General features: G+C 38.7%; 1 protein-coding gene across 3 annotated transcripts in view; it reads right to left on the bottom strand.

The window, feature by feature from the left end:
• Positions 1 to 3,651: 3,651 nt before the first annotated feature.
• TBC1D19 (TBC1 domain family member 19) overlaps positions 3,652 to 25,894 on the bottom strand; it is a 100,223-nt gene continuing 77,980 nt past the window's right edge. For 2 of the 3 annotated variants that reach the window (XM_054030378.1, XM_054030380.1), the window contains 9 exons: positions 23,476 to 23,560; positions 19,221 to 19,265; positions 18,308 to 18,394; positions 17,815 to 17,847; positions 15,703 to 15,812; positions 13,671 to 13,762; positions 8,191 to 8,306; positions 6,945 to 7,015; positions 3,652 to 5,885 (listed from right to left, as the gene is read on the bottom strand). In XM_054030378.1, coding sequence (XP_053886353.1) covers positions 5,811 to 5,885; positions 6,945 to 7,015; positions 8,191 to 8,306; positions 13,671 to 13,762; positions 15,703 to 15,812; positions 17,815 to 17,847; positions 18,308 to 18,394; positions 19,221 to 19,265; positions 23,476 to 23,560 — 714 coding nt within the window. In that variant the 3' untranslated portion in view covers positions 3,652 to 5,810. The remainder of the gene's footprint in view (positions 5,886 to 6,944; positions 7,016 to 8,190; positions 8,307 to 13,670; positions 13,763 to 15,702; positions 15,813 to 17,814; positions 17,848 to 18,307; positions 18,395 to 19,220; positions 19,266 to 23,475; positions 23,561 to 25,894) is intronic. The other variant, XM_054030379.1, reaches the window with a different exon arrangement.

Below are 25,894 nucleotides of genomic sequence, written 5' to 3'. Positions count from 1 at the left end.
AAAAGTCCTGTAGGGAGGAAAGTTTCTTTCTTTAAGCTATGGTTTGCAAATACAGGATTTAGGAAACCAAAATGGATGAAACAAAACTACATAAGAGTGCTGAATATACAAAGAAAGGGGAAGAAATCATGGCTTCCATCTGCATGTGTTATCTGTTTCAGCATGCTGGCCTTTCTCACAGTTCATTTTTTTGTTTGTTTTTTTAAACACAGCATTATCCTCTTAGAGGATTGAAAAGGCTATTTCTTTTCCTTGCAATTTTTGACCTTTACCATTACAAAGATACTGATTTTCTTCACAGCTTATGGAGGAAAAGCTTCATTTGGTAACAAGTTTGATGTTCAAAACACATATACACCCCCACCCCCCAAAATGGCATCATGTCTTTCATATTGGAGAGCAAGCCTGGCTCAAGATTTTAAGTTTAAAGCTTTTAAAATATGACCTGACAGCACACAGGGCTGTTTTACATGTTCATTGAGGTACAAGCCACAATAACAGGATGAAGCAGCACTATAAGGCCAGTAATGGGTACTGTTGTTCATTTAGACAACCTAACAGCCAGTAGCCCCTTTCCATGTTGCTAAATAAGAGAAAGGTGTTCCACAGAGTTAGGGCACTTTACAACTTCTTACTATCACTTGAGAATCAGTTTGTTTGTTTACCTGCCGCGTCCACGGTTCGCCGCTCCAGGCCAATGGGGGCTACGGGAAGCAGCAGCCAGCACATCCCTCGACCTGCACTGCTCCCCGCAGCCCCCATTGGCCTGGGATGGCGAACCACAGCCAGTGGGAGCTGCGATCGGCCGAACCTGCGGACGCAGCAGGTAAACAAACCGGCCCGGCCTGCCAGAGTGCTTACCCTGGCGGGCCACGTGCCAAAGGTTGCCAATCCTGGTTTAGATCAGTGTCTCTCAAATGCAGCCACCAGGGGCTTTTCTTGCAGCCACAGCCTTATGGGCAGTGATTGGAGGGGTGGGGGAAAAACAGTGGCCCCTCCCTTGGGACCACCAGGATGGGTTTGGCCCTGCCCCCCTCTGGAGCCACAATGCCGGAAGAGCAGACACCTGTGAGTTCCCCACCTTCCCAGGGCAGTGGGGCTCCAGCTTCAGCCCTGGGGCAGGCTCCGGGCAGGTTCCAACTGCACAGCAGCCGGCTCTGGTCACAGGTTGTGGCCCCCCAGCTGCAGGACCTGGCAGACTCCATCCCTTGACCCCTCCACCCCATCACCCATGGCCTCCACTACCTCCCTCCTCATCTAAAGCTTAATTTATCCCTAGCTTGCCAGGGCTGAGTAAGTCTGCTGTGAGAAGTGATATTAACAAACATACAAATATCATTTTTCACAGAAGCAGACTTACTAGCTAGCAAGTCAAACAAAAATGCAACCAAAAAAGCAATGAAACAACAAGACAAGAACATGCCATGCACATTATCTGTGTTTCTATTCTGTTTAGGTCTAGTAAAGAATAGAGACAACTGTACATTATTTTTATTATTCAGTCTGCAAAAAACCCTTACATAAATAAATTACTATGATTTGGATGTGTATATGTTCTTATTTATATGTTTTTCCTAAAGTTAATTAAGTATTTTAGGAAAAATTATCAAAAGTGGCCACCAGCAAGAGTTGGTGGCCGTACTCTGAGGCTACCAAAAAATTTGTTGTGAGAACCCTAGGCTAGATAATACTTAGCCCTGCCATGAGTGCAGGGGACTGAACTAGATAACCCCTCAAGGTCCCTTCCAGTCCTACGATTCTATGTATTGTAGGGTAGAGGGACAAGGTGGGGTCCTCTGGCCTGAATGTGGAAAGTGTGTGTTGGAGAAGCAGGTGTTAGTATCACTCTTCTTGCATTTCATTTTTAACAATAGCAGTCTTTGTAAGTTGGTTTTGGTAAAGGTTAATGTTTATAATACATTTTTAAGTTTAAGTGTTTGTGTTTGCTTTGTCTGGCATGTTCTAAGTATCATGAACTAAAATTAAATATCTAATTATATGTCTGTCAAGTTGGTGAAATCAAATTTTTCACTAGTAATGTGAATACTGAAAATAACTAACTTCCTTTGTAAGCTGTAACAATGCCAATTTTCCACAGTCCAACCTTCACATCAGCATCAATGAACCAGAATTGGCCTTCAAAGCAAAATTTTTTTTTTTTTTGGTAACCTAAAAGCATCTAAAGAAAGCGGAAAGAGGAAAAATATATCACTAGTTACAAAAAAGTTAGGATGCAATTCTATACAGATAGAAAACAATTAAATACCACTGCTATCTACAGTTCATTTGTACTGATTTAACATTAGTAAGGGGTCTTGGGAACTATAACTAATCCCAGTTTCAGATTTTCAGATGAAAAGTGCCATTTAAGTACAAAATATTTCTATGAACCCCCAAAAAACTGCTGGATAAAACTAACTATAGAGTGACTAGTAAATCCCAGAGCTTACATTGCGCCCTTGCTTGCCAAAATCTAATTTGTGTCCTAATCAGTAGGTATCTAAAGAGATTCAACTTATTTGTTAAAAAAAATACAAAGCATAAAAATTAGCCACACTCTTTGTCTTGCACAAATTGTGTTTACTCCTGTCCATTGAAAAATATAGTCAGCCTTCAGTTCACATGCCAGGTCCTAGTCTTCTGCGATACTACTATTTTAAAATAGATTTGTAATTAACTCTTTTGTTAGATGTTTGTTTTGAGATTGACTGCCTGGCCATAATCATAAGAGAAGTGTCAATGTACTCAAACTGACAAAGGGAGGTGTGGCTTCCATTTGCAATAGACTGCACCACAAACTGTCAGCAGAGAGAGGACTAAGGAAGTTGCCCCAAGGCTCTCTGGAATACATCCAGAGGACTTCCAGGATTCGAGTCAGACCAAGGCTGTGTGCACACAGGAAAGCAATAGGGCTCGGATGCTAGATCCCAGCTTAACATGGGCTTGGACCCTCCAGCCCTGCAGAGTCCTGGGACACTAGGTTTGAGCCCTAGGTTAACACATTGGTGTGTAGATGCCAGGGGGTTAGACTTGAGCTCGGGCTTATATTGCCATGTAGACATAGCCTTACTGTCATACATTCAGCATGCCCAATTTATATGCAAGGTACAAGCACTTTTTTGGGGTCTATAAAAAACTAATATTTGCATTGTTAATGCTGTATATGAATAATGCAGATAATAGTCTAGTGTAAATGGAAGCTGGATCTCTCAAAATATAGAGGGTCAAGTTCCACACACATCCATACTGTATTTGAAAGTAGAAACTGGTCCAAAATAAAATGATATGGTGAATGCAAGGGGTATACAATGTTATACACTTCACTCAATTTTGACTATAATCCTTTTTTAGGTATTAAAATGAAGTAATACATTAATCCTAATGGTTCTGTTTAGTCTTTCAGAATCCTTGGAAAAATCATAAAGAGAAATTATAATCAACAGAAGATGGGCCACCTGGTGGTCTAGTGACAGTGCAAGACACAGTCATGCAGGGATATGAGCTGAATCCTGAATTGAAGCCTGAGCTCTTGGACCAGCAGAGGCCACACACACACATACAGGTCTCGAAAAGGGTTTGTGGGATAGGGGATAAGAAAGATCTGCCATCTTAATTATGCATCCATGCTGGAAGAAAACAGAAGGCAATGGATGTTGTTTCATTAGGCTGCAACTTTATTCACTTAATATATCTGGCAGTACCCAGCAACAAATTGTACAGTTCAGGTTATCATTTTCTTAATTATTTCCATATAACCTCCAATGTTGTCCCAGCATTCCAATTGCTGGAACCCTTCCACCCTCCCCTTATATGAGGTGAAAGTGGGGGGAAGGGGCTATAAAACAGTGGGACTCAAACTTTTGTACTGGTGACCCCTTTCACATAGCAAGACTCTGAGTGCGACCCCCCATATAAATTAAAAACACTTTTTTATATATTTAATACTATTATAAATGCTGGAAGCAAAGCGGGGTTTTGGGTGGAGGCTGACATCTCACGACACCCCCCATCTAATAACCTCATGACCTCCTGAGGAGTCCCGGCACCCAGTTTGAGAGCCCCGGCCGTAAAAGAAGGGGAGTCGGCTCTTCACTGTTCCAGACATAGGAGCACTAAGCCCCCTTCCTTGGCTTTCTTAAAAGGGCCTAGGAAAAGGAGGAGGGTCAGTTCCCCACTGTAGAAGTAGGAGTCCCCAAACCCCCTTTACAGGATGCTTTCCTTCCAATCTTTTTCCAAACCACTTTATCTGATAATGGTATCCGTTCCATAATGAGTACCTGCACAGCACATCCGCAATTAGTTTTACTTACTAAGTTGTGACATTATAACCTAACCCCTCTGCTTCACCCCACTGGGTACCAGACCAGCTGTGGAAAGGCAACCCCCAACACCACCTCACTTTAGCCAATCTAGTGCAGAGGGAAAAATTCCTTCCCCGGTCCCAAGGAAAAGGGCAACTACTGTAATGCCCACAGCAAGTCAAGAGGTTTGCTGAGTTCATGGGTGGGTGGGTGCGGTCAGCCACGGCTGTATAGGGAATAAATACCCCTCCCCCACTGCCGCTCTTCTCATGAGCGGAAAGGGCAGTGCAGTGTCCTTCTCCAAACCTGCCCCTGCTCTCTGCCTTTTTCCTGTCCATCCCTGTAAGCTTCCCCCCTCCACCACACCCATTATAAAGGATTTCCTAAAGGTACAAGTCCCTTTTTATCCCAGTTAGCCAGCTCCATCTGGAAGGTTATGATGAGCACATTCTCCGGGAACTGCTTTGGCTCACTTAAAGCTAGGCTTTGACAAGTTCTGGAGAAAGCTATATCCAGCACTTTTTGCAAGGCAAGACTCTCTTAGGCACTTTTGAAACTCTCATCCTTTGATACTTAGTGATAGATATCTAAGGGTACGTCTTCACTACCTGCCGTATCGGCGGGTAGCAATCGATTTATCCGGGATCGATATATCGCGTCTCGTTAAGACGCGATATATCGATCCTCGAACACGCTCACCGTCGACTCCGGAACTCCGCCAGAGCAAGCGGCGGTAGCGCAGTCAACGGGGGAGCCGCGGCCGTCGATCCCGCGCTGTGTGGACCCCAGGTAATTCGATCTTAGATACTTCGACTTCAGCTATGCTATTCGCGTAGCTGAAGTTGTGTATCTTAGATCGATCCCTCCCCCTCCCCCCCCTCCCAGTGTAGACCAGCCCTTAGAAAGGCTGTGGGGGATCAATAGATTAAAAAGAAATAAGTAAAATGGGGAAGAACATGAAGAGGACTCCTGGAAAACAGAAATGGAACAGAAGCATTTCTCTGATTTCTCCTAGGAAATGACATAAAAGTTCCCAAAAGTTAAAGCACATTTTCAAGTGTTACTGTACTCTCAAGTTGACATTCTTGTAGCGGGGGCTTGAATAAGTTATAATCAGATGAAAGACAGTTTTCTCCAATCTGATATTAGTGGATCTGTTACGGCACTCATATTAGATCAAGAATTTAACTGCATTACCTTTGTTTTATTGCATTTTACATGCATTTTATACATTGATTTGCGTTATTTATATGCACAAGTAATGATTCTCATACCTCATCAGTTATATCTATTGCTGTTATGTTGAAATACAGCAGCATGCAAATGCACAGGTTAGTGTGTAAAGTTATTATTTTATATGTAGAAAAACTTGCATTTAACTGTAAAGAGAACATGATCTGTAAGTGACATATACATACAGTTTAATTTGGTTTTATGCAGACGTTGCATAGTTCATTATTAGTTTCTAATGAAAGACTGGATGTGTGGTGTCAGTGACCTTGAAGCAGATCAAGTGACAGTGGCAAACAGGAAGATCTGAAGAAGAGGCATAACCTTCAGGGTTGAAAGGTCAGCAAGTACAGCCTGGGAAAAAGAACAAAAAGGATTTGCTAAACTTGAAAATTGAATCAAATTTCTCTGAAGTAGTACCTAAGAAATCAGAAAAAGTTGAGGCAAACTTGACTGCAGAATATATTGACAATAATTACCTTCTAAACTCTATTATATTATATCAGTCTGTGGAGGTTCCTTTTCCCCAGATTTTTCAATCTAACATTTCAACGCGTTAAAAAAAAAAAAAAAAAAAAGGTGCACCTATATGAACAGACAGCAAGTAAAGTCACTTTATTTTACCCTTTAGACTTACTTCAAATATAAACCCATGATACCAGGCACAAGAGGTCTAACATTTCAACTTGCTTCTAAAAATAACTGTACATTATGAATCTTTATCCTGTGTCTTGGGTAGCACTTGTAAGATAAGTCTGTGACTTTAATGATGACTTAAAGTGAATCATCATCTGATGGAAGTATATATTTTAAAAAAATATAACTAGTCATCACCAACATTCCATAATATAGAATAGAATTTTATCAGCTTCTTGGGGGGGGGGGGGGGGGGGAATTAACAAAAATAGTAATTAGTAACAATAAGCTTCACTCTGGCCAGTTTTCACATATATAACAAGATGACATTTATGAAGATGAAATTTCAAATTCATTATTTGATAAAAGCAACCTTTTAAAATCTATGTAATATCAAAAGGCATAGAAGCAATTATCTTTTTATATTTATTAATAAAAATGAACGTACAAACCTCCCCAATTTTTAAGGGTAATATTCTTTAATCATATTAGTAGAATAAATTTAGACCACATACTAAAATAGTGGGGAAAAAACTCAGATACACAAAGAGCTCAATGAGAATGTGTTGTTTATAATATTTTATATGCTTTTGTCATGTGCCAAAAAAGGAATTTTATGCACTATATTCTTGTAACTTCCTCTGAGTTTTTACCTAAGATAAGAATTTAAGCATAGAGCTTTGTATTGCATGCCATGTACTTCTAAAGCTTAAATTGCTCTGGTTGGCAATGCATCAAGAACTATTTCAAACTCCTCTAACTGAAACTTATCCTTACTTCAGCTGCAGCCAGTGATGTCACCTCCATCAGGTTCACTGCTCGAAAAGCAAACACAGCAGCTGCCAGGACTGAAAAAGAATGCACAATATTTAAACTGCTGACGTATTAATTAATTGTTAGAATTAATCTTGATCTAAAATTAACAAGACACTCTCTCTCTTTAGCAATCATTCTGTTTTTGAAGGACAGTAAGTAGTGGATTTCAGTGCTCTAGTTCTTACCATGTGGCTACTCCTTCATAAAAATGAATAAGTATGTTACTGTGTTCTTTCAAAAAAGTTGAGTAATATGTTTAAGGTTTTAACTGTGTGAAAGACATGATTAAAAATAACATTTTAAATTGTTTCTTTTCTAGGCAGAGGATAAACATTTATTTAAAATAGCAAAATTTCAATGCATAAAGTGAACAAAGGGCTCATTTATGTTGCTTTTGGGCTGTAAAATTAGTTTCTCTCATAAAGGGAGATATTCTTTCTCTACATATGTCGTACAGATGCAAATCTAACTAAAAGGCTAATTGTCTATTCTTAGGCCAAGAGCTTTTTATTTTATTGAGCTTCTGCCTCAGGCTAGCTTCTTGCCTCACACTGTGCCTCTGTAATAATCAGATGTGTGATATTTTCAATTAAAAAAGCAAGCTTTTAATTCCACTCTAAATTACTTGTGAAATGCTTTGCAAGCTTGTTGTGAATGTAAAAAGATACATTTATAATTAATTAACTTAATTAATGATGTTACTAAAAAAAAGTAAATAAAGTTCACATTTCTAAAGAGCAGGGGTTTAGAGTAGTAGAAAATAAGGAGGATTTTTAAGACTCCTATTGATAGTAAAGGAGTCATCTTTTCCTGGGTCGGGGGCAGGGAGAACAACATCTTTTGTGTAGCAGTGACAAACTAACGTAAACTAGACTATGCACTACACTATCTTTGGGGCAGGGAACATACAAACCTTCTTTTATGTTCACAAAGCAGCTAGCATGTTATCAATGCTATCAAAAGAAAATACTACTACTAATAATATTGGAGAAGTAGTCACAATAAAACCATTTAATTCTCTGACAATTCCTGTAAGAACTGGAAAATGCATGAATTACTGCTTTACCTATTTAATATATATTGACTTTCAGCAAATCTATTTTCAGCAGTCATATAAAAGGAATTGAATTTTCCTCTCTTGATAACATCTATTTTCATTTAGCACGTATTATCTTTAAAATTATTGACAAATAAAATTTTCCATTACCAGCGAGAATTTCTAGAGAATTGTATCCTAGGATTCTGTCCCACAAAAGCAGAAGTTGGTCTGTAGCTAAGTAACCAGAGAATGCTCGTACCATCCATTTAAACGATATTCGTAGTCTGTAAACAATTGGAAAACAAGAAAGTATTATATTTCTCTCACAAATTACAGATACACCATTTCAAAAAGAATTCCATGACCTGCAAGTCTTTGTATTTATTATTATTAATATTTATGCTGCAGTAGTGTCCTGAAACCCTAATCAAGACTTGTAGGGAAACGTTCAGTATCTTCTATGTCTGGGCTCCAAATCAATTTTATTAATATAAAATTTCCTAATCCACGAAACCCACCGAAAGGGTTCTAAGTCACCTCCACCCAAAGCCCTGAAACCAAAGACACCCAACTAGGGGGGTGTGCTCTTCTTGACCGGCTGCACACAAACAGGGAAGAATTGGTAGGGGAAGTAGAAGTGGGTTGCAACCTGGGCAGCAGTGACCATGAGATGGTCAAGTTCAGGATCCTGACAAAAGGAAGAAAGGAGAGCAGCAGAATACAGTCCTGGACTTCAGAAAAGCAGACTTTGACTCCCTCAGGGAACTGATGGGCAGGATCCCCTGAGAGGCTAATATGAGGGGGAAAGGAGCACAGGAGGTCTGGCTGTATTTTAAAGAAGCCTTATTGAGGGTGCAGGAACAAACCATCCCAATGTGTAGAAAGAAGAGCAAAATACGGCAGGTGACCAGCTTGGCTTAACAGAGAAATCTTCTGTGAGCTTAAACACAAAAAGGAAGCTCGAGCATGCAAGAGTGTAATCAGGAAGGCCAAAGCACAATTGGAGTTGCAGCTAGCAAGGGATGTGAAGGATAAAAATGAAGGGTTTCTACAGGTATGTTAGCAACGAGAAGGTGGTCAGGGAAAGTGTGGGACCCTTATTGAATGGGGAAGGCAACCTAGTGACAGATGATGTGGAAAAAACTGAAGTACTAAGTGCTTTTGTTGCTTACATCTTCACACACAAGGTCAGCTCCCAGACTGCTGCACTGGTGAGCAGCCCTCAGTTGTGATAAAACAGGTTAAGGACTATTTAGAAAAGCTGGATGAGCACAAGTCCATGGGGCCAGATGCAATGCATCCGAGGCTGCTGAGGGAGTTGGCTGATGTGATTGCAGAGCCATTAGCCATTATCTTTGAAAACTCGTGGCGATCGGGGAAGGTCCCAGATGATTGGAAAAAGGCAAATATAGTGCCCATCTTTTAAAAAGGGAAGAAGGAGAATCTGGGGAACTACAGACCGGTCAGCCTCACCTGAGTCCCCTGAAAAATCATGGAGCAGGTCCTCAGGGAATCCATTTTGAAGTACTTGAAGGGAAGGAAGGTGATCAGGAACAGTCAACATGGATTCACCAAGGGCAAGTCATGCCTGACCAACCTGATTGCCTTCTATGATAAGATAATGAGCTCTGTGGATATGGGGAAAGCAGTGGACGTGATATACCTTGACTTTAGCAAAGCTTTTGATATGGTCTCCCAGCAAGTTAAAGAAGTATGGATTGGATGAATGGACTATAAGGTGGATAGAAAGCTGGCTAGATTGTCGGACTCAACGGGTAGTGATCAACGGCTTCATGTTTAGTTGGCAGCAGGTATCAAGCGGAGTGCCCCAGGGGTCAGTCCTGGGGCCGGTTTTGTTCAACATCTTCATTAATGATCTGGATGATAGGTGGGATTGCACCCTCAGCAAGTTTGTGGATGACACTAAGCTTGGGGGAGAGGTAGATATGCTGGAGCGTAGAGATAGGGTCCAGAGTGACCTAGACAAATTGGAGGATTGGGCCAAAAGAAATCTGATGAGGTTCAACAAGGACAAGTGCAGAGTCCTGCACTTAGGACGGAAGAATCCTCTGCACTGCTACAGGCTGGGGACCAACTAAACGAGCAGTTCTGCAGAAAAGGACCTGGGGATTACAGTGGACAAGTAGCTGCATATGAGTCAACAGTGTGCCCTTGTTGCCAAGAAGGCTAATGGCATATTGGGCTGCATTAGTAGGAGCATTGCCAGCAGATCGAGGGAAGTGATTATTCCCCTCTATTCGGCACTGGTGAGGCCACATCTGGAGTACTGCATCCAGTTTTGGCCCCCCACTACAGAAAGGATGTGGACAAATTGGAGAGAGTCCAGCAGAGGGCAATGAAAATGATTAGAGGGCTGGGGCACATGACTTATGAGGAGAGGCTGAGGTAACTGTGCTTATTTAGTCTGCAGAAGAGAAGAGTGAGGGGGCATTTGATAGCAGCCTTCAACTACCTGAAGCGGGGTTCCAAAGAGGATGGAGCTAGGCTGTTCTCAGTGGTGGCATCTGACAGAACAAGGTGCAATGGTCTCAAGTTGCAATGGGGGAGGTCTAGGTTGGATATTAGGAAAAACTATTTCACTCGGAGGGTGGTGAAGCACTGGAATGGGTTACCTAGGGAGGTGGTGGACTCTCCATTGATAGAGATTATTAAGGCCCGGCTTGACAAAGCCCTGGCTGGGATGATTTAGTTGGGGGTGGTCCTGCTTTGAGCAAGGAGTTGGACTAGATGTCCTCCTGAGGTCTCTTCCAACCCTAAACTTCTATGATTCTAGTAATTCGCTTCTTAAAAATCTGGGGAAAAGCTATTATTATTTATATTACACTATCATCTACAGGGGAACCAGGTTGGGGCCCCATTATAATAGGTGTTATACAAACATTACAGGAAATGACTGTCTCTGGCTCCAAGTGTTTATGCTGGTAAGTGCCATATCATAGAACCATAGAAATGTAGGAAAGGACCCAGAGACGTCATCTAGTCCAGCCGTCTGTACTGAGGCAGGACCAAGTACATCTAGACCATCCCTGACAGGTGTTTGTTCTAGCTGTTCTTAAAACCCCCCCAATGATGGGGATTCTGCAACCCCTCCCTTGGAAGTCTATTCTAGAGCTTAACTACCCCTATAGTTTGAGAAGTTTTTCCTAATATCTAACCTAAATCTCCCTTGCTGCAGATTAAGCCCCTTTACTTCTTGTCCTACCTTGGACATGGACAACAACTGATCACGGTCTTCTTTACAACAACCCTTAACATATTTGAAGACTTAACTGGTCCCTGCCAGTCTTCTTTTCTCAAGACTAAACACAGCTTTTTAAAAAAACCTTTCATCATTGGTCAGGTTTTTCTAAAACATTTAATATTTTTATTGCTCTCCTTTGTACTTTCCAATTTGTCCACATCTTTCTTAAAGAGTGGCACCCAGGATTAGACACAGTACTGGAGCTAGAGGCCTCACCGGTGCCGAGCAGAACTGGACAATTACCTCCCACTTCTTACATATCACACGCATGGTAGTATACCCCAGAATGATATTAGCCTTTTTAGACACACAACTCACTCAATTTATGATCCACTATAACCTTAGATCCTTTTCAGCAGTACTACCTACCCAGTTATTCCGCATTTTGTAGTTGTGCATTTGATTTTTTTTCTTTTTTTTTCTTCATAAGTGTACTATTTTGCATTTGTCTTTATTAAATTTCATCTTGTTTTCTTCAGACCAATTCTCCAAGTGTCAAGATCATTTTGAATTCTAATCCTGTCCTCCAATGTGCTAGCAACCCCTCCCAATTTGGCCTCATCTGCAAATTTTATAAGCATACTCTTCACTCCATTATTCAACTCATTAATGAAAATATTGAATAGTACTGGACCTAGGACAGCCCCCTACGTGACCCCCTGGATGTGTCCTTCCAGTTTGGCATCAAGCCACTGATATCTACTCTTTGATAACAACTTTCAACCAGTTGTGCATCCATCTTCTAGTAATTTCATCTAGACAACTTCCCCTCTATTCACTAAGCTGTCAAAGAAGGAAATTAGATTGGTTTGGCATGATTTGTTCTTGACAAATTTATAATGGCTATTCCTTATAAGTCTATTATCCTCTAGTTGCTTACAAATTGATGGTTTAATAATTTGTTCCAGTATCTTTCCAGGTATTGAAGTTAGACTGACTGATCTACAATTCTCTGGAGTCCGGTTTCTTCCCCTTTTTAAAGGCAGGTACTGTGTTTGCCCTTCTCCAGTCCTCTGGGACCTCACCCATCCTCTACAAGTTCTCAAAGGTAATTGATAACAGTTTCCGAGATTGCTAAGCTAGCTCCTTAAGATGAAGTTCACCAGGCCCCACCAACATGAATACATCTAACTTATATAAATACTCTTTAATTGTCCTTTCCCTATTTTGGTTTGTGTTCCTTTCCCGCTTGTTGTTCATATTTATTATATTGAATATCTGGTGACCATTAACCCTTTTAGTGAAGACTGAAGCAAAACTCCTCAATCTTCTTGATGTTGTCTGGTATTAGCTCTCCCTCCCTGCTAAATAGAGAACCATTTTCCTTCATCCTATACTTTCCTTTTGCTCCTGGTGTATTTACAGAACCTCTTCTTATTTCCTTTTATGTTCCTTTCTAAGTGTAATTCATTTTGTGACTTTGCCTTTCTGATTTTGTCCCTACATGCCTGTGGTATTCTTTTGTAGTCAACCTTAGCAATTAGTCCATATTTCCATTTTGTTGCAGGACTCCTTTTGTGATTTTCAGGTCATAAAAGAGCTCCTGATGGAGCCATATGGGCCTCTGACTATTCTTCCCATCTCTCCTTTGCATTAGGATAATTCACTGTTGCTCTTTTAATATTCTCTCTTTGAGAAGCTGCCAGATCAGTATCACACTGTAATCCAACCATCAATTCCCCAAGAAATAAACTAAGACAGTCCTAGCAGATCTGGCATGAATTATTGAAATCTGTTTGGAAATCAGATCTTTACTTCAGTGAGTTGGTTCCTCTGAGTTAATTTTTCAGTAATTCAATCAAAAATGTAATATAAAGAAAGCAGAAGTCTGTTTAATATCCAATCTTAATTGTAGAATCTGGCCTCTGGGTAAAATCACACATTGAGAATTTGGAATTTATATACAAGGCAGAAAAGATCTTAAGGATTTTCCTGATATACTATCTATCCTGTAGGCCAGGGAAATTCTTGTGAAGTTCCTTTTGGCTGCAATACTGGAATTCCTATGAGTTCTTATTCTCAGGGGTTTTATTGTTTGGGCATACCTTAAACAAACTGTTGGTTTAAGGTATGCCCAAACAAAGCAAATATGCTCACTCTTCAATTGTCAAAGAGGGAAGTACAGTGCTTACGTTGGAATTTAAAAAGATGCAAGCCCATTTTCTATTTTATGAACTGTAGGGGAAGACTTTCAAAAGCACACATGGAATTTAGGCAACCCACTCAAATTGACTTTCAATGTATGTTGGACACTTAACTGACCTTTGGGCTGTTAAAAATCTCCCCATAATTGTTAAGTTACAATATCACAGAACAGCATTTCTAGAACAACATGAGTTACAGTTATTGTCATGAATAAATGGTGAAACAGGGAAAAAGTACTTACGGTTGCGCCCCAATTTCTCGAAGATGATAGAAGAGCTGAGGGAGATGGGTTTGAAGAAGTGTCTCAAACAGCAAACATAGTGACACGATGCCCTAGCAAAACAACAACACCACACCCTGAAAACATATATTCACTATTACTCATATATTCAAATTTAAATATTAATCTAGTTTTAATGTAAGCATTAAGACAAACCATTAATACATCAGTGATACACAACTAGAGTAACGTGAGCAAACCAGATACCTTCAACCTCTAAGGCCTTGATCCTACAAGCACTTCCACTCCTGAGTAACTGTATATATAATGAGTAGTCACATTCAACTCCAAGTCACTCATGTGTAATATCTGTAGGGTTAAGGTCTAAAGGCCAGATTTTTATAAGTATGTGGACACTGAAAGATACAGATAGGTGCCTAAGCAGGATTTTCAAAAGCACTTAAATGACTACGTCCCATTGACTTCAATAGTAGTTAGGTGACTAGGTACTTTTGAAAATCACACTTAGGCACTTATCTGTATTTTAGGTGCCTAAATATCTTTTTAAAAATCTGTCTCTAAGTCTATTAAAGGCCCAGTAGTACACAACCTATGTGGTCTTAGTTTTAGTCTGATAAAATAGACTCCAGTTACACTACACCTGGTCACTGACAAAAACAGGGCTTTTTGAATTATCTTTTATAATTAGAAAAAGTGACAAATCAAATTATTACAAACAAGGACAAGTTAAGTGATCTAAACTGTGGAATAACATTTAAAATTTTTCCCCTTTTTAAAAATTCCTTTTAAAAATCATGAAACTAGCCTACATTCCCATATACTGGGGTACTATGCTGGTAATATCCCAAAGCATAGGCCCAATCGTGTAAATCTACCACTGTGATGTTTGTTTATTTATTTGACCATCAATGTGACTATTCACAGTACTAAGTGGTATTCCCAAGAGTAAGCATTTGCAGGATCAGCTTTAAGTCACATTTTAACAAAATCTGTATTACAACGGACTCTTAATGGCCCTCATATTTTAATTTTATTGGACATTCTTCTGTGCTGTTCACATAATTCATAATACATTGTTACATAATTGGAAATATGATTGCTCTCTTCATTAATAAAATCTCTTAATGGAAAAAACACGTGTCAGTTTAAAACGTTTTCTATAGCTTAGGTAGGGCAAGAAGAACTTGTAATCATGGGAATTTTCAAAATTGTATACTTAGCTCAATGAATACCATTTTCTTTTAAATAAAAGTATTTTATCAAAATGTAATTAATAACCAGATTTTGTACGAAATAGAAGAGAAAAATGTTATACTTTAATAGTTAATACTGCAGCATAAACAAAAAATAAGGCAACCAAAACTTTCAAAAATTCACTTGTATTTGTATAAACAACTTTGCATGCACAAACACTTGCACATGCAAGTGATAGAACTCACACAGATTCCATCACCTGCGTATGACAGTGCTTAAAAAAAGTGCATTCAAGTATGTTTATACACAAAGATGCGTGAGTAAAAAGGGGCTAGTTGAGACCCCTTTGAAAATGACTAGTAATGACTAAACCTATAAACTAAGACTCTTATGAGAACTGAGCATTAATAATAGAGGTATCCAATGTAATTCTAGTACAGAGTAACTTAAAGAACACTGCAGTCCATCATCTATTACCTCTGTATCACACACAAAACTAACTGGCCTCATTCAGGAAGGCACTTAAACACATGCGTAAATGCTGTTCTGAATTGAGGCCTATAAAAGCTTTGGCTCCCCCCAAAGCCTGACAGCATGACCACTGTATTATTAAATATGTCTTTGCAAGAGAATTTTACTACTATTATTGAGGTATAAATTATAGGATTTCAAATAAAGTTGTATAATGTTACTTCAGCCATGTGTGGCATTTTTATCACAGTTAAAGAGATATAACTCAGCCATGTACACTTAAGAAAATAAAATCATGCTACTATGCATTATTGTTCAATAACAAATAGAAATATAGACTGATTGGGTGTTATCCTAATGAACTTACAGAAGGATGAGAAGAGATGGAATGGAGTCTGAAGAAAAAACGCACATACATCTCACGGAATATCTGATACAATTTGGAAGGTTCATGGTACAGAAAACAAAGTGGAGCAACTGAAATGATAAAAGAATTTAATTGACTCAATGCTGTAAACTGTTAAAATAGTTCAATGAGCAAGTGCATGAAGTAGGAGGAAAAACGAGCCAATAATCTCTTTAGAATAATAAATTTATAAATTAGTTCTGATTTATTTAGAAAGATATTTATTTTTAATATTAGATCCTAGAATTAAAAGAAATGACAAGCAAAGGTGAATGTTGTAGCCCATGTTACAACCCTATAGATTTCAAGAGACAGAATGAACTGGATCCTGCCTATTCCATAGACCCGGCCCTGCATGAGCATCAAAAATATGTTTTGAGGATGGATGGTCCAGTGGTTCGGGTGCTAGATTGAGACTCAGGAGACCTGGATTCAATTTCGTACTCCACGACAGACTTCCTGTGTATGCTGGCAAGTTACTTTGTCTCTCTCGGACTCAGTTCCCCATCTGTAAAATGGGAATAATAGCACTTCCCTACCTCACAGGGATGCTGTGAGGGTAAATGCACAAAAGACAATGAGGTACTCAGATACTTCAGTAATGAAGACTATATAAGTATAATCAAAGGATATATGGACAGTTGCATACTCATTCTAAGATCTGGATGAAAATTTACATTTACTGGGCAACCATTATGTAGTCCTTTAAATATTAGCTGATTCAAAAAATTGCTATCTAATTAAACTAAGCTGGGTAGATTTCTAAAGGGTTGTTTCAATTCTAAACATTAAGTCATTTTAAGAGCCAGTTTTTAAAATAAACCTCCAGTCAGGTAGAGAAAGTGAAGGACTCCTGGCTGTGACTTCAACATTATCAACTGTGAGGAGGTTAGGTGGAGTTTGTAACCAAGCAGGTCAGTACTTAGAAGACCCAGATTCTCTATGCCAACCAGGGTTTAGGGTGACCAGATGTCCCGATTTTATAGGGACAGTCCCGATATTTGGGTCTTTTTCTTGTATAGGCTCCTATTACCCCTCACCCCCATCCTGATTTTTCACACTTGCTGTCTGGTCACCCTACCAGGGTTCAAACTGGATTCCATACTCAAGTGACAGTCCATCTTTTGTAGCTCAAACAGTGGAGAGAATAATGATTAAATCTGTATTGTTAATGGTAGGGAATGCAAGTTACTAATTAGGAGTAGTACCATTCTGACTTCCCAGGCTACCTATGCTCTTCAGAACAGAAAAGCTATTGAAAGTTATCAGAAAAAGCAAAAACTTAACTAAACAAAAACATTCCATCATCATCTGAGGCAGGACCAGTTTTAATTAGTACATTTGTACCGGATGCCTTGTCAGTTCTGAGTGCTAAAGGATTTTTCACAAAATACAGAATTCATGTATTTCTGGAATTCTTGTTGGCATAATGACATGTTCATTTAATCTAAACTTTTTTTTAAAATCAGGATTTCCAGAGAAGACATACTAATGCAGTAAAGGGAGAGAGTCCAAACCATCCAGTATTAACAAGCTGCTAATGTTTTGTGAATTATTCATTGTATTCACAAAAGACATTTTTGTAATTCCATTATATGATGCCACTCACTATGTGTCCCAGCCACATGCTTATGCCAGTGGGCCTTTTACATACAATTCACTTTTATAAGAAACCACTCTTCACACACATTTCTTGCCTATTTGCAGCACAAAGATAATGCAGCCTGGCAAGACATCCTCTCTCCCCATTTGTGTACATTGAAATTCAATTACCATGAATGAAGCTAGCTTCTGACTAGAGATCAGCTGCTCCAATAATAGTTCTCTATATAGGGATTCCCACGTTAGCAAGTTACAACAAGAGCAAATGAGATCAGCCTGGACATTTTTCTAATTATGCATACACACCTTGGATACACAAACACGTGCAATACATAAATGTTTAAAATGCATAAAAGAATAGTTTACATTTTACCAAAAATATGTGGATGGTGTGATATAAACTGTGGTTTATTTACAAAAAATTATGCAGAATTGTTACTTAAAATAGTAATATTTGAAAGTCATACTTACCATACATTGAAAAGCCATGAAAAGGAATTACACCTACAAAATAAGGAAGGTTTTTTTATCCTTTTATTTTTATCTATTTATCCATAGAAGTATTAATATTTATTGCTTTTTCAAATTCCTAAACTGAGCTTTGGGTTTCACAGGAACAACTAATGACATATTCCATATCCTGAAGAGCTTAGAGTCTTAGACCCTGATCTAAGCAAACACACATATGCTTAATTTAAACAGGGGGTATTCCCACTGGGAAGTGGGGGTATTCCCACTACTCACATGGTTAAAGTTAAGCATGTCCTTACGCACCTGTAAGATCAGATTAAGGACCTGATTTAGCAAAGAATATAAGCACATGTTTAACTTTAAGCATGTGCTTATGTGCTTTCATGAAATCAGGGCCCAACTTCAGATAAGATACAACCAGCAAGGGCCATACACTGACCAGAAGGATGGAACAGGGAAAAAAGAAAGTTACAATAATGAGTTCATGCAGTACCCAGTAAAGATATGTAGCCATCTTGGCAGTTGTGTTGTCTGTTTTCCTCTCTTTTCCAAATCATCTCACTTCCCATAGGTGACATGGCTGAAATGAGTGTTTAGAGAGGATTTGAATGAGGAGAGGGAAGTGTTTGGCAAATGGGTCTAAGGAGGATGCTTCATTCTTAGGGGGCTGCATAAAAGAATACATGGAGACAGAGGTGGGAGAATGCAACAGAGGATGTACCAAGACTGGCATCATTGCTGGAATGGAGAAGACGCAAAAGGAGACAAGGTTAGCGATACAGACACAAGACCAGTGACGTAGGACCTTGAAAGCAAGGACAAAGAGCATGAACTTGATATAAAGGGCAATGAAAAGCCAGCAGCAGAAGTCAAAGGGGAGGGGGGGTTGATATGGACAAAATGACCAGTGAGAAAAAAAGACAACAGCAGCAATAAGGGTAACATTAATAGCATTAATGTGATAAATATATTCATACATTCGTGTCTAAAAATCAAGACCAAATGTTCAAAAGCAGAAGCCTAAAATTGGCATCTCAATGGCATGCTTTCCAAAGGTGCTGAGCAGCTGGGGAGTAGCTGGATTAAGTGGTGTTCCAGTCAGGTCCCCTAAGCATGAATCAAGGAGACTGAAATATGAGCTGCTATCCCGACCCTATGCCATCAGAATATTCCCCCACATAGAGAATGCTTAAGTGGCTAATAAAGCTAGAATTAACCTGGCTTTGCAGTGGCGCAAAGCAACATAGCCCAGTGTGAGGTTCTAGCTCAATAACTTTAATCTCATTATACTATTGGCTAAGGTTCACTCTTATTCTGCTTATTTGTTAAGTTTAACTTATTTTTGCATTGCAAAAAGTAGTAATTTTCCCATCTTCCACTAGAGGAGGCAATAGTATAACTCTTACCATTTGGTGGATAAAAAACAGCATATTCTTCCATGCCAAGTTTTCCTGTGAATGAGCAGACATAGGTTTAAACACACTCAAATGATAAAAAGTCTCTTTAGAAACGTGAACTTTATTTATTTTCCAGTAATATCATTAAAAGTTCATTAATGATGAATTTTTTTATCAGTTTATATTGACCACAAAACATTTCACACGAGTCATATAGTAAAAGAAGATATAGTGTTTCTCAAATGTAAAACGCAGACGTGACACAACAAAGGAGATGGACAAACAATAGAGGGGAGATGAGGGAGAAGGAAGAGTTCAGTAATAGGATTGTTACGTTTTGTGTTTCGTTAAATAAAAATTAATAAAGAGTATAACTGACTCACTCACTGTGGGCCTTGCAGACAAAAGTGAGTTTTCAGAAAGGATTTAAATGAAAAGGAGAGTGCCTTGGCAGACCAGAACAGGGAGAATGTTCTATGCATAGGAACAGCACTTAGTAAGGTGCAAAAATATTAGTGAGAGGAAAAGGAAATTGTTGCATTAAGGCTGAATCACTGGAAGCGTGGAGGGGTACCCTAACTGAACTACTTTACCTATTTTTCTTTCAAATCTTAGAATTCCTATTGCTTCAACAAGCCCTTTTTTCAAATCGAATATCGGTGCCAACAACAAAAAATGAACACACAATTTCTTCTATTTCTATGCAAAACGAGCATGTGCTAATACTATACAAAATTATTTTTAGACCCACAATAAAAATATCGACCATCTATTTTGAGGCATACTTCAGTGCTTTTCTTAAACACAACTGCACCTATTTTAAAAGATGTTTTTAATTTCTTTTCTATAGTTTTAAGATAAAAGAGAACATTCAACTAAAACAGATATAAGTTATTACTAGTTATTTAAATTTATGGTTTAAAAATCTTAATAAATGATTATTTGTTATGATAAGAAAAAGGATCTCTTGAAAACATATAATATTCAATCTCTTGTTCTTTGCATTTTGCAAATGTTATAAAGTAGGATCCTCTGCAGTGAGAGAGAGAGATTGCCAAATCCAGCAGGAAACCAAGAAAATCTGTGTTACATTATATAGTTTCCTGTACAGTAGAACCTCAGAATTATGATCACCTTGGGAAAGGAGGTTGTTCATAACTCTGAAACATTTGTAACTCTGAACAAAATGTTATGGCTGTTCTTTCAAAAGTTTACACTGAACATTGACTTAATACAGCTTTGAAACTTTACTTTGCAGAAGAAAAATGCTGCTTTTAACCATCTTAATTCAAATGAAACAAGCACAGAAACAGTTTTCTTACTTTGTCCAAAAATTTTTTTTAAACTTTCCTTTTTTTTTTTTTTAGTAGTTTACGTTTAACATAGTGAATGTACTGTATTTGCTTTTTTTTTTTTTTTTTTTGGGGGGGGGGGGTCTCTGCTACTGCCTGATTGCATAGTTTCGGTTCCAAATGAGGTATGTGATTAACCTGTTAGTTTGTAACTCTGGTGTTGTTAATTCTGAGGTTCTACTGTACTAGGGAACCAATAGTACTGGATCAAAAGCTTCCCTGTTTAGCTGTGGCCAACTGTATATATACAAACACACATGAACCCTGTGGGAAGAGAAAGTTTGTCTACTTAATGGACAACTTAGTAACAATTAATCTGATTTTTAGATTTAATACTATCATATAAAGGAGAAGTTTAACCACAAATACATTAAAATATGGCTATTTGAATATACTGAGATTATATACACAAAAAATATACAATCATGCACAACACATACATAGTGGTGATATACATGGGATAACTTTGAGACTTATTAGAAGCTGCAGTATCATGTACATTCTGTCCACTAATTCATTGGAACCAGAACTTGTTCTAAACTTCTAAGTAAGTTCAAACAAATGCCATTTTTTTAAAACGACTCTGCTAAGAAACTCTCTCATCCTTCACCAAACTGTGGAGTTTCTCAATAAAATTACACTGAATGGAAATCCAAAATGGTCAACATTCAGTTTTGCTCCAATGGTAACTTTAATCTAGAATCTCATGAATGTACTAGCAATGAGAGTATACAACTGGAAAGGGAAGAGTCCCAGCTTTCCAAGATTATATACACCATTTGCTCTGGGCCTTCCTAGCACGACGGCCTAGAGATATTGGACTAAAGTTTCATAGGTTTATAAAATTTATTTGTTATATTCTTCTGTCCTTCCAGGTACCATGCAGTTAAACTCAAGCGGTGAAATCGTGGCTCTATTAAAGTCAATGGGAGTTTTTCTTTTATAAAGTAAGCAGTATATACAGAATACACGATAGTTTGACAGGGTAGGATTTTATTGGCACTCATTTAGAGTATCTAAAGTAACTCTCATGACTTCACCATTCATGAGTAATATAGCTAACTATCCCAAACTTATGTCAATAAAACTTTACACCATTTATTGTCTGTATACAGTAAAAGCTTGTTTATCTGGCATGTTGGAGAAATGGGGGGAGGGGTGCCAGTAAGTGAAAAATTCCGTTAACTAACAGGGAGGGAGTTTGGGTGCGGCAGGGGGTGCCGGCCCACCCCACCCCAAGTGCTGGCTCTGAGCTCCTATTGGCAAGGAGGCAGCATGCAAAGCTGCCAAACTGCACCTCCGCCTAGGAACAGCAGGGACAGGTCACTGCTTGCAGGGAGCAGCTCGAGGTGAGCGCCCGCCGTATCCAGCACCCCCAAATCCCTCATGCGCCCCAACTCCCTGCCCTGAGCCCCCTCCCACCAGGGCCAGCTCCAGGCACCAGCTTAACAAGCAGGTGCTTGGGGCGGCCAAGGGAGAGGGGCCCTGCGGCAATTCGGGGGCGGCAGGTCCCTCACTCCCTCTAGGAGCAAAGGACCTGCCGCCGCCAATCGCGGTTTTGTTTTTTTTTGCTTGGGGCGGCAGAAATGCTGGAGCCGGCCCTGCCTCCCACACCCAAACTCCCTCCCAGAGCCCACACCCCGTATATTAGATGAAGAGCTGGACAAGAGACTGTAAGTGGGACAGAAAGTGCAGAGAGTAAGGATAGGATATGATGGACAAAGAGATTGGGACAGGGACAAGGAGCTAGGGGTGGAGAAGAGATAGGTTGGAGGTGATGGGGCAAGGGGTCAAGTTTGGGGTGGGGAAATGGATAGAAGAACACACTCCTGTCCAGAGCCTGGAATGGATCGCAGATTCCTGAGTCCTCTGCTGTCAGCAAATATCTGTAAAAACCCTGACAAAAATGTCCCATCCCCCATAGTACTTGTCCACACAGAGGATGACAACCTGCTACTGCAATCAGTTACTCCATTAGCTCAAGTGGCAGAGGTCTGTATAGTGGATCTCAAGGTTCCAATCCTGCTGATGACCCCTATAGGTGTCAATATGATAACATATGATGGAATTTATTTTTTCAGTTTGCTTTTTTAAAAACCTAGGAAATTACACATCAAAAAAACCTAAGTTAAAATAATATTAAGGTCAAGCACTCCAAAAATCAGGAAACACGAGAATTAAGATTGCCCGTGCATGTGTGTATTCATTATTATATACTCTTCAATGACATGATCATATATTTCATGCTCTCTCTAATGCTGACCCTCACGCCTTTAAGAAATTTCCTGTAAACATCTTCAAAACATTAGCTTCCTCCAAAACCCTCCATAAAACTCTCCTTTGTCAATGGGCCTACGTAAAATAGACAAAAGCTATACACTGCTGGTATGTTGAGACTGTAGACTATCCTGATGACCAATATTGTCTCACTATTTCTTTGTATGCAACCTTTGGTCTGCCTGTATCCATCTGTGGTCTGTCAGACTGTAAACTCATTGGGACAGAGATTGCCTTTTTGTTCTGTTTGTACAGCACCTAGCACAATGGTGTCGTGGTCCACAACTGGGGACCCTATGTGCTAATACCAGTAAAATAAATAATTATAGTATTTTCCCAGCCTCAGCTGGCTCATTCTGTGCACTGAATAAGGCAGAGGTTCTGTGGAAAAAACAGTATATGATCATGTAATTAAAGACTGTTTCATAATGCACATACATAGGCAACCTTAATTCTGGCATTTCTTAACTTTTGAGTGTTTGACTTTGTGATCTTAACTATGTTCTTCTAATGTACTTTTTGTGTGCATATGTAATATACATAAATTAAGTCCATAGAGATTTGCTTTTTTGGTATACTACATGCAGCAATCAACACTACTCTTCATATTCTCTTACACAATACTTTTTCTTTACCTCGTATGTATGATTTGGGAGGAGTAGCACTATTGTAAGAAAAGTGCTCCAGTACTGATGTATCTCGGGAAAAACAGAGTAATACCTGCAGAAAGCAAAGTAAAAAAACATCAGCTGACTTGCTCGATGAACAAAACAGTGTCAAACATAAAATTATGCACTGGCAGTTGTTTCATTTTAAGATCTTCCTTACCGAATGCTATAGAGTTAATAGTGAAAAAACTCTTACGAGACTATTTTAAGTTTTGAAACATGTTATGGTCCAAGATTTCTATGTTTGTATTTTCAGACCAGTGTATGACGAGATGTGTGTGTAAACCATTTGTTCATGCAGTTATATGTATGCATGTAACTGACCACTTACATGTCTAGCAGGCTATTTCAATACCCAATTACCATGATTGACAGCCAACATACTAACTGCATAAACAAATGAAGCACGTGCATTTTTGTGTATGTGCAGTTCCTAACATTCTCCATCAGACACAGAGCCTTTACAGAATATCTTGATATTGTATATTCTCAACATTCACTTTATTATGAAACACCACAATAGAGCCGCCCAGAGGGGAGGGCAAGTGGGGCAATTTGCCCCAGGCCCTGGACCCTGCAGGGGCCCCCATGAGAATATAGTATTCTATAGTATTGCAACTGTTTTTTATGGAAGGGACCCCTGAAATTGCTTTGCCCCAGGCCCCCTGAATCCTCTGGTCGGCCCTGCACCACAATGGGAAAAATACCAGATTAGGAAGACAGCACTATATCAGCCGCTATCAAAAAGCATATTTAGTGTTTAATAGTTTAGGATAAGAACACAAATATATCTGTACATGGGAGATCATTCTAAATTCTGAAGAAGAAAAGAGGCTAGCACATTGTGAGCAATCCTAGAATATGTATAACTAGGGTGACCAGATGTCCCTGATATTTGGGGCCCAGCTTTTTCTTATATAGTTGCCAATCCCGATTTTTCACACTTCCTCTCTGGTCACCCTAGGTATAACAATAATAAAAGATGAAATATATGAATCTGAAGTTATAGAAAAATTGTGTCATATTAAATTATATATATTTGAAGATCTGAATGTTATCATGCAATCAAAGACTGTACCATCATAAACATACACAAGGTGGCAGAGTTAAAGTTGAGTCTGCTGTTTCCTGACTTGAGTGCTTATCTCTGCAATTTTAAACATTCTTTAATATAGTTTCTAATAGGGAATATTTTAAATCTGGCCTACAATTTAAAAAAAAAAAAAGAAGATCAAAATGTTTTAAATGTTGTAGTGCTGTTTCGTTACATATTTTCTGTATAATAAAATAAACTGTTTTTTTCTTTGAATAAATTATTGTGATTAGTTTTCAAATAATAAAACAGTTTTAAAAATAAATTAAAAAAAATTAAAAAAGTTTTCAAAAACATGCAAAATTGCGACTTTTGTAAACCACTTGCACTTCTATTTGAAAACAGATAATATTCTTTTTGTGATAACATTTTACCTTTTTTGAATCCCAAACTATTTCTCATATTTAAACATCTTTTTAAAAATAAACAATCTATCTTAAATACTCTAAATTAAATATTGTTACTGAATAACTCACAATCATCTTCAAACTATAACAATAAGCAGGCAAAGTTAATACTCAGTATATATTAACTGATGTGGGAGAGACTAATCGAAAAAGGAAATAAACAATGTTCCCCAGTAGGAAAAAGAATCTAACGTTTATCTGCAGCCCTGTCTTAGGAATTCTCGTGTCTGGAAGTTTTTAAATCAAGACTGAATATCTTTCTAAAAAGTATGCAATAGCTCAAACAAAGTTATGGCTCGATATGGAAATTACTAGGTGAAGTACTTTGGGCTGTGTTCTGCAAAGAGTCAGACCAGATGATCATAATGGCCCCTTCTCGCCTTAAAATCTATTAATACTGTGTCTCACACAGAAGAGAAATAAAGCCAAAAGAAAATCATGATAACACAAGCTCTTTTTAAAGTATACAAATATTTGACAAACTAACGAGGTGTTTAATTTTCTTCTTAATTTTGGACTAAATTGGACTAACCGCTAAATTCAAAGGATAAACCTAAAGTAATAAAATCATAGGGTATGTGATAAAGAGCAATTTTACAATGGATGTCAATGGAGCTGAATCATAGTGTAGGAGAGTTATAAAGTGGTAAAAATGTAATGTAGAAATCACATTAATGCAAATAATTGAAAATGATCAACTTTATCTCACTGTATTCTTCACACAAAGGATTATTTATGACTAAGGGTCTACCAAATTCGTGGCCGTGAAAATCAGGTCATGGACTGTGAAATCTGATCTCCCTTGTGAAATTGGTCTCCGGCCACCCAGTTCTGAAGGCAGAGTGGAGAGCAATGGCTGCTGGCCAAGCACTCAGCTCTGAAGGCA

This window comes from Malaclemys terrapin, chromosome 5, assembly GCF_027887155.1.
Source record: "Malaclemys terrapin pileata isolate rMalTer1 chromosome 5, rMalTer1.hap1, whole genome shotgun sequence".
Taxonomy (NCBI): domain Eukaryota; kingdom Metazoa; phylum Chordata; order Testudines; family Emydidae; genus Malaclemys; species Malaclemys terrapin.
This window is presented reverse-complemented; position numbering and strand designations above follow the sequence as displayed.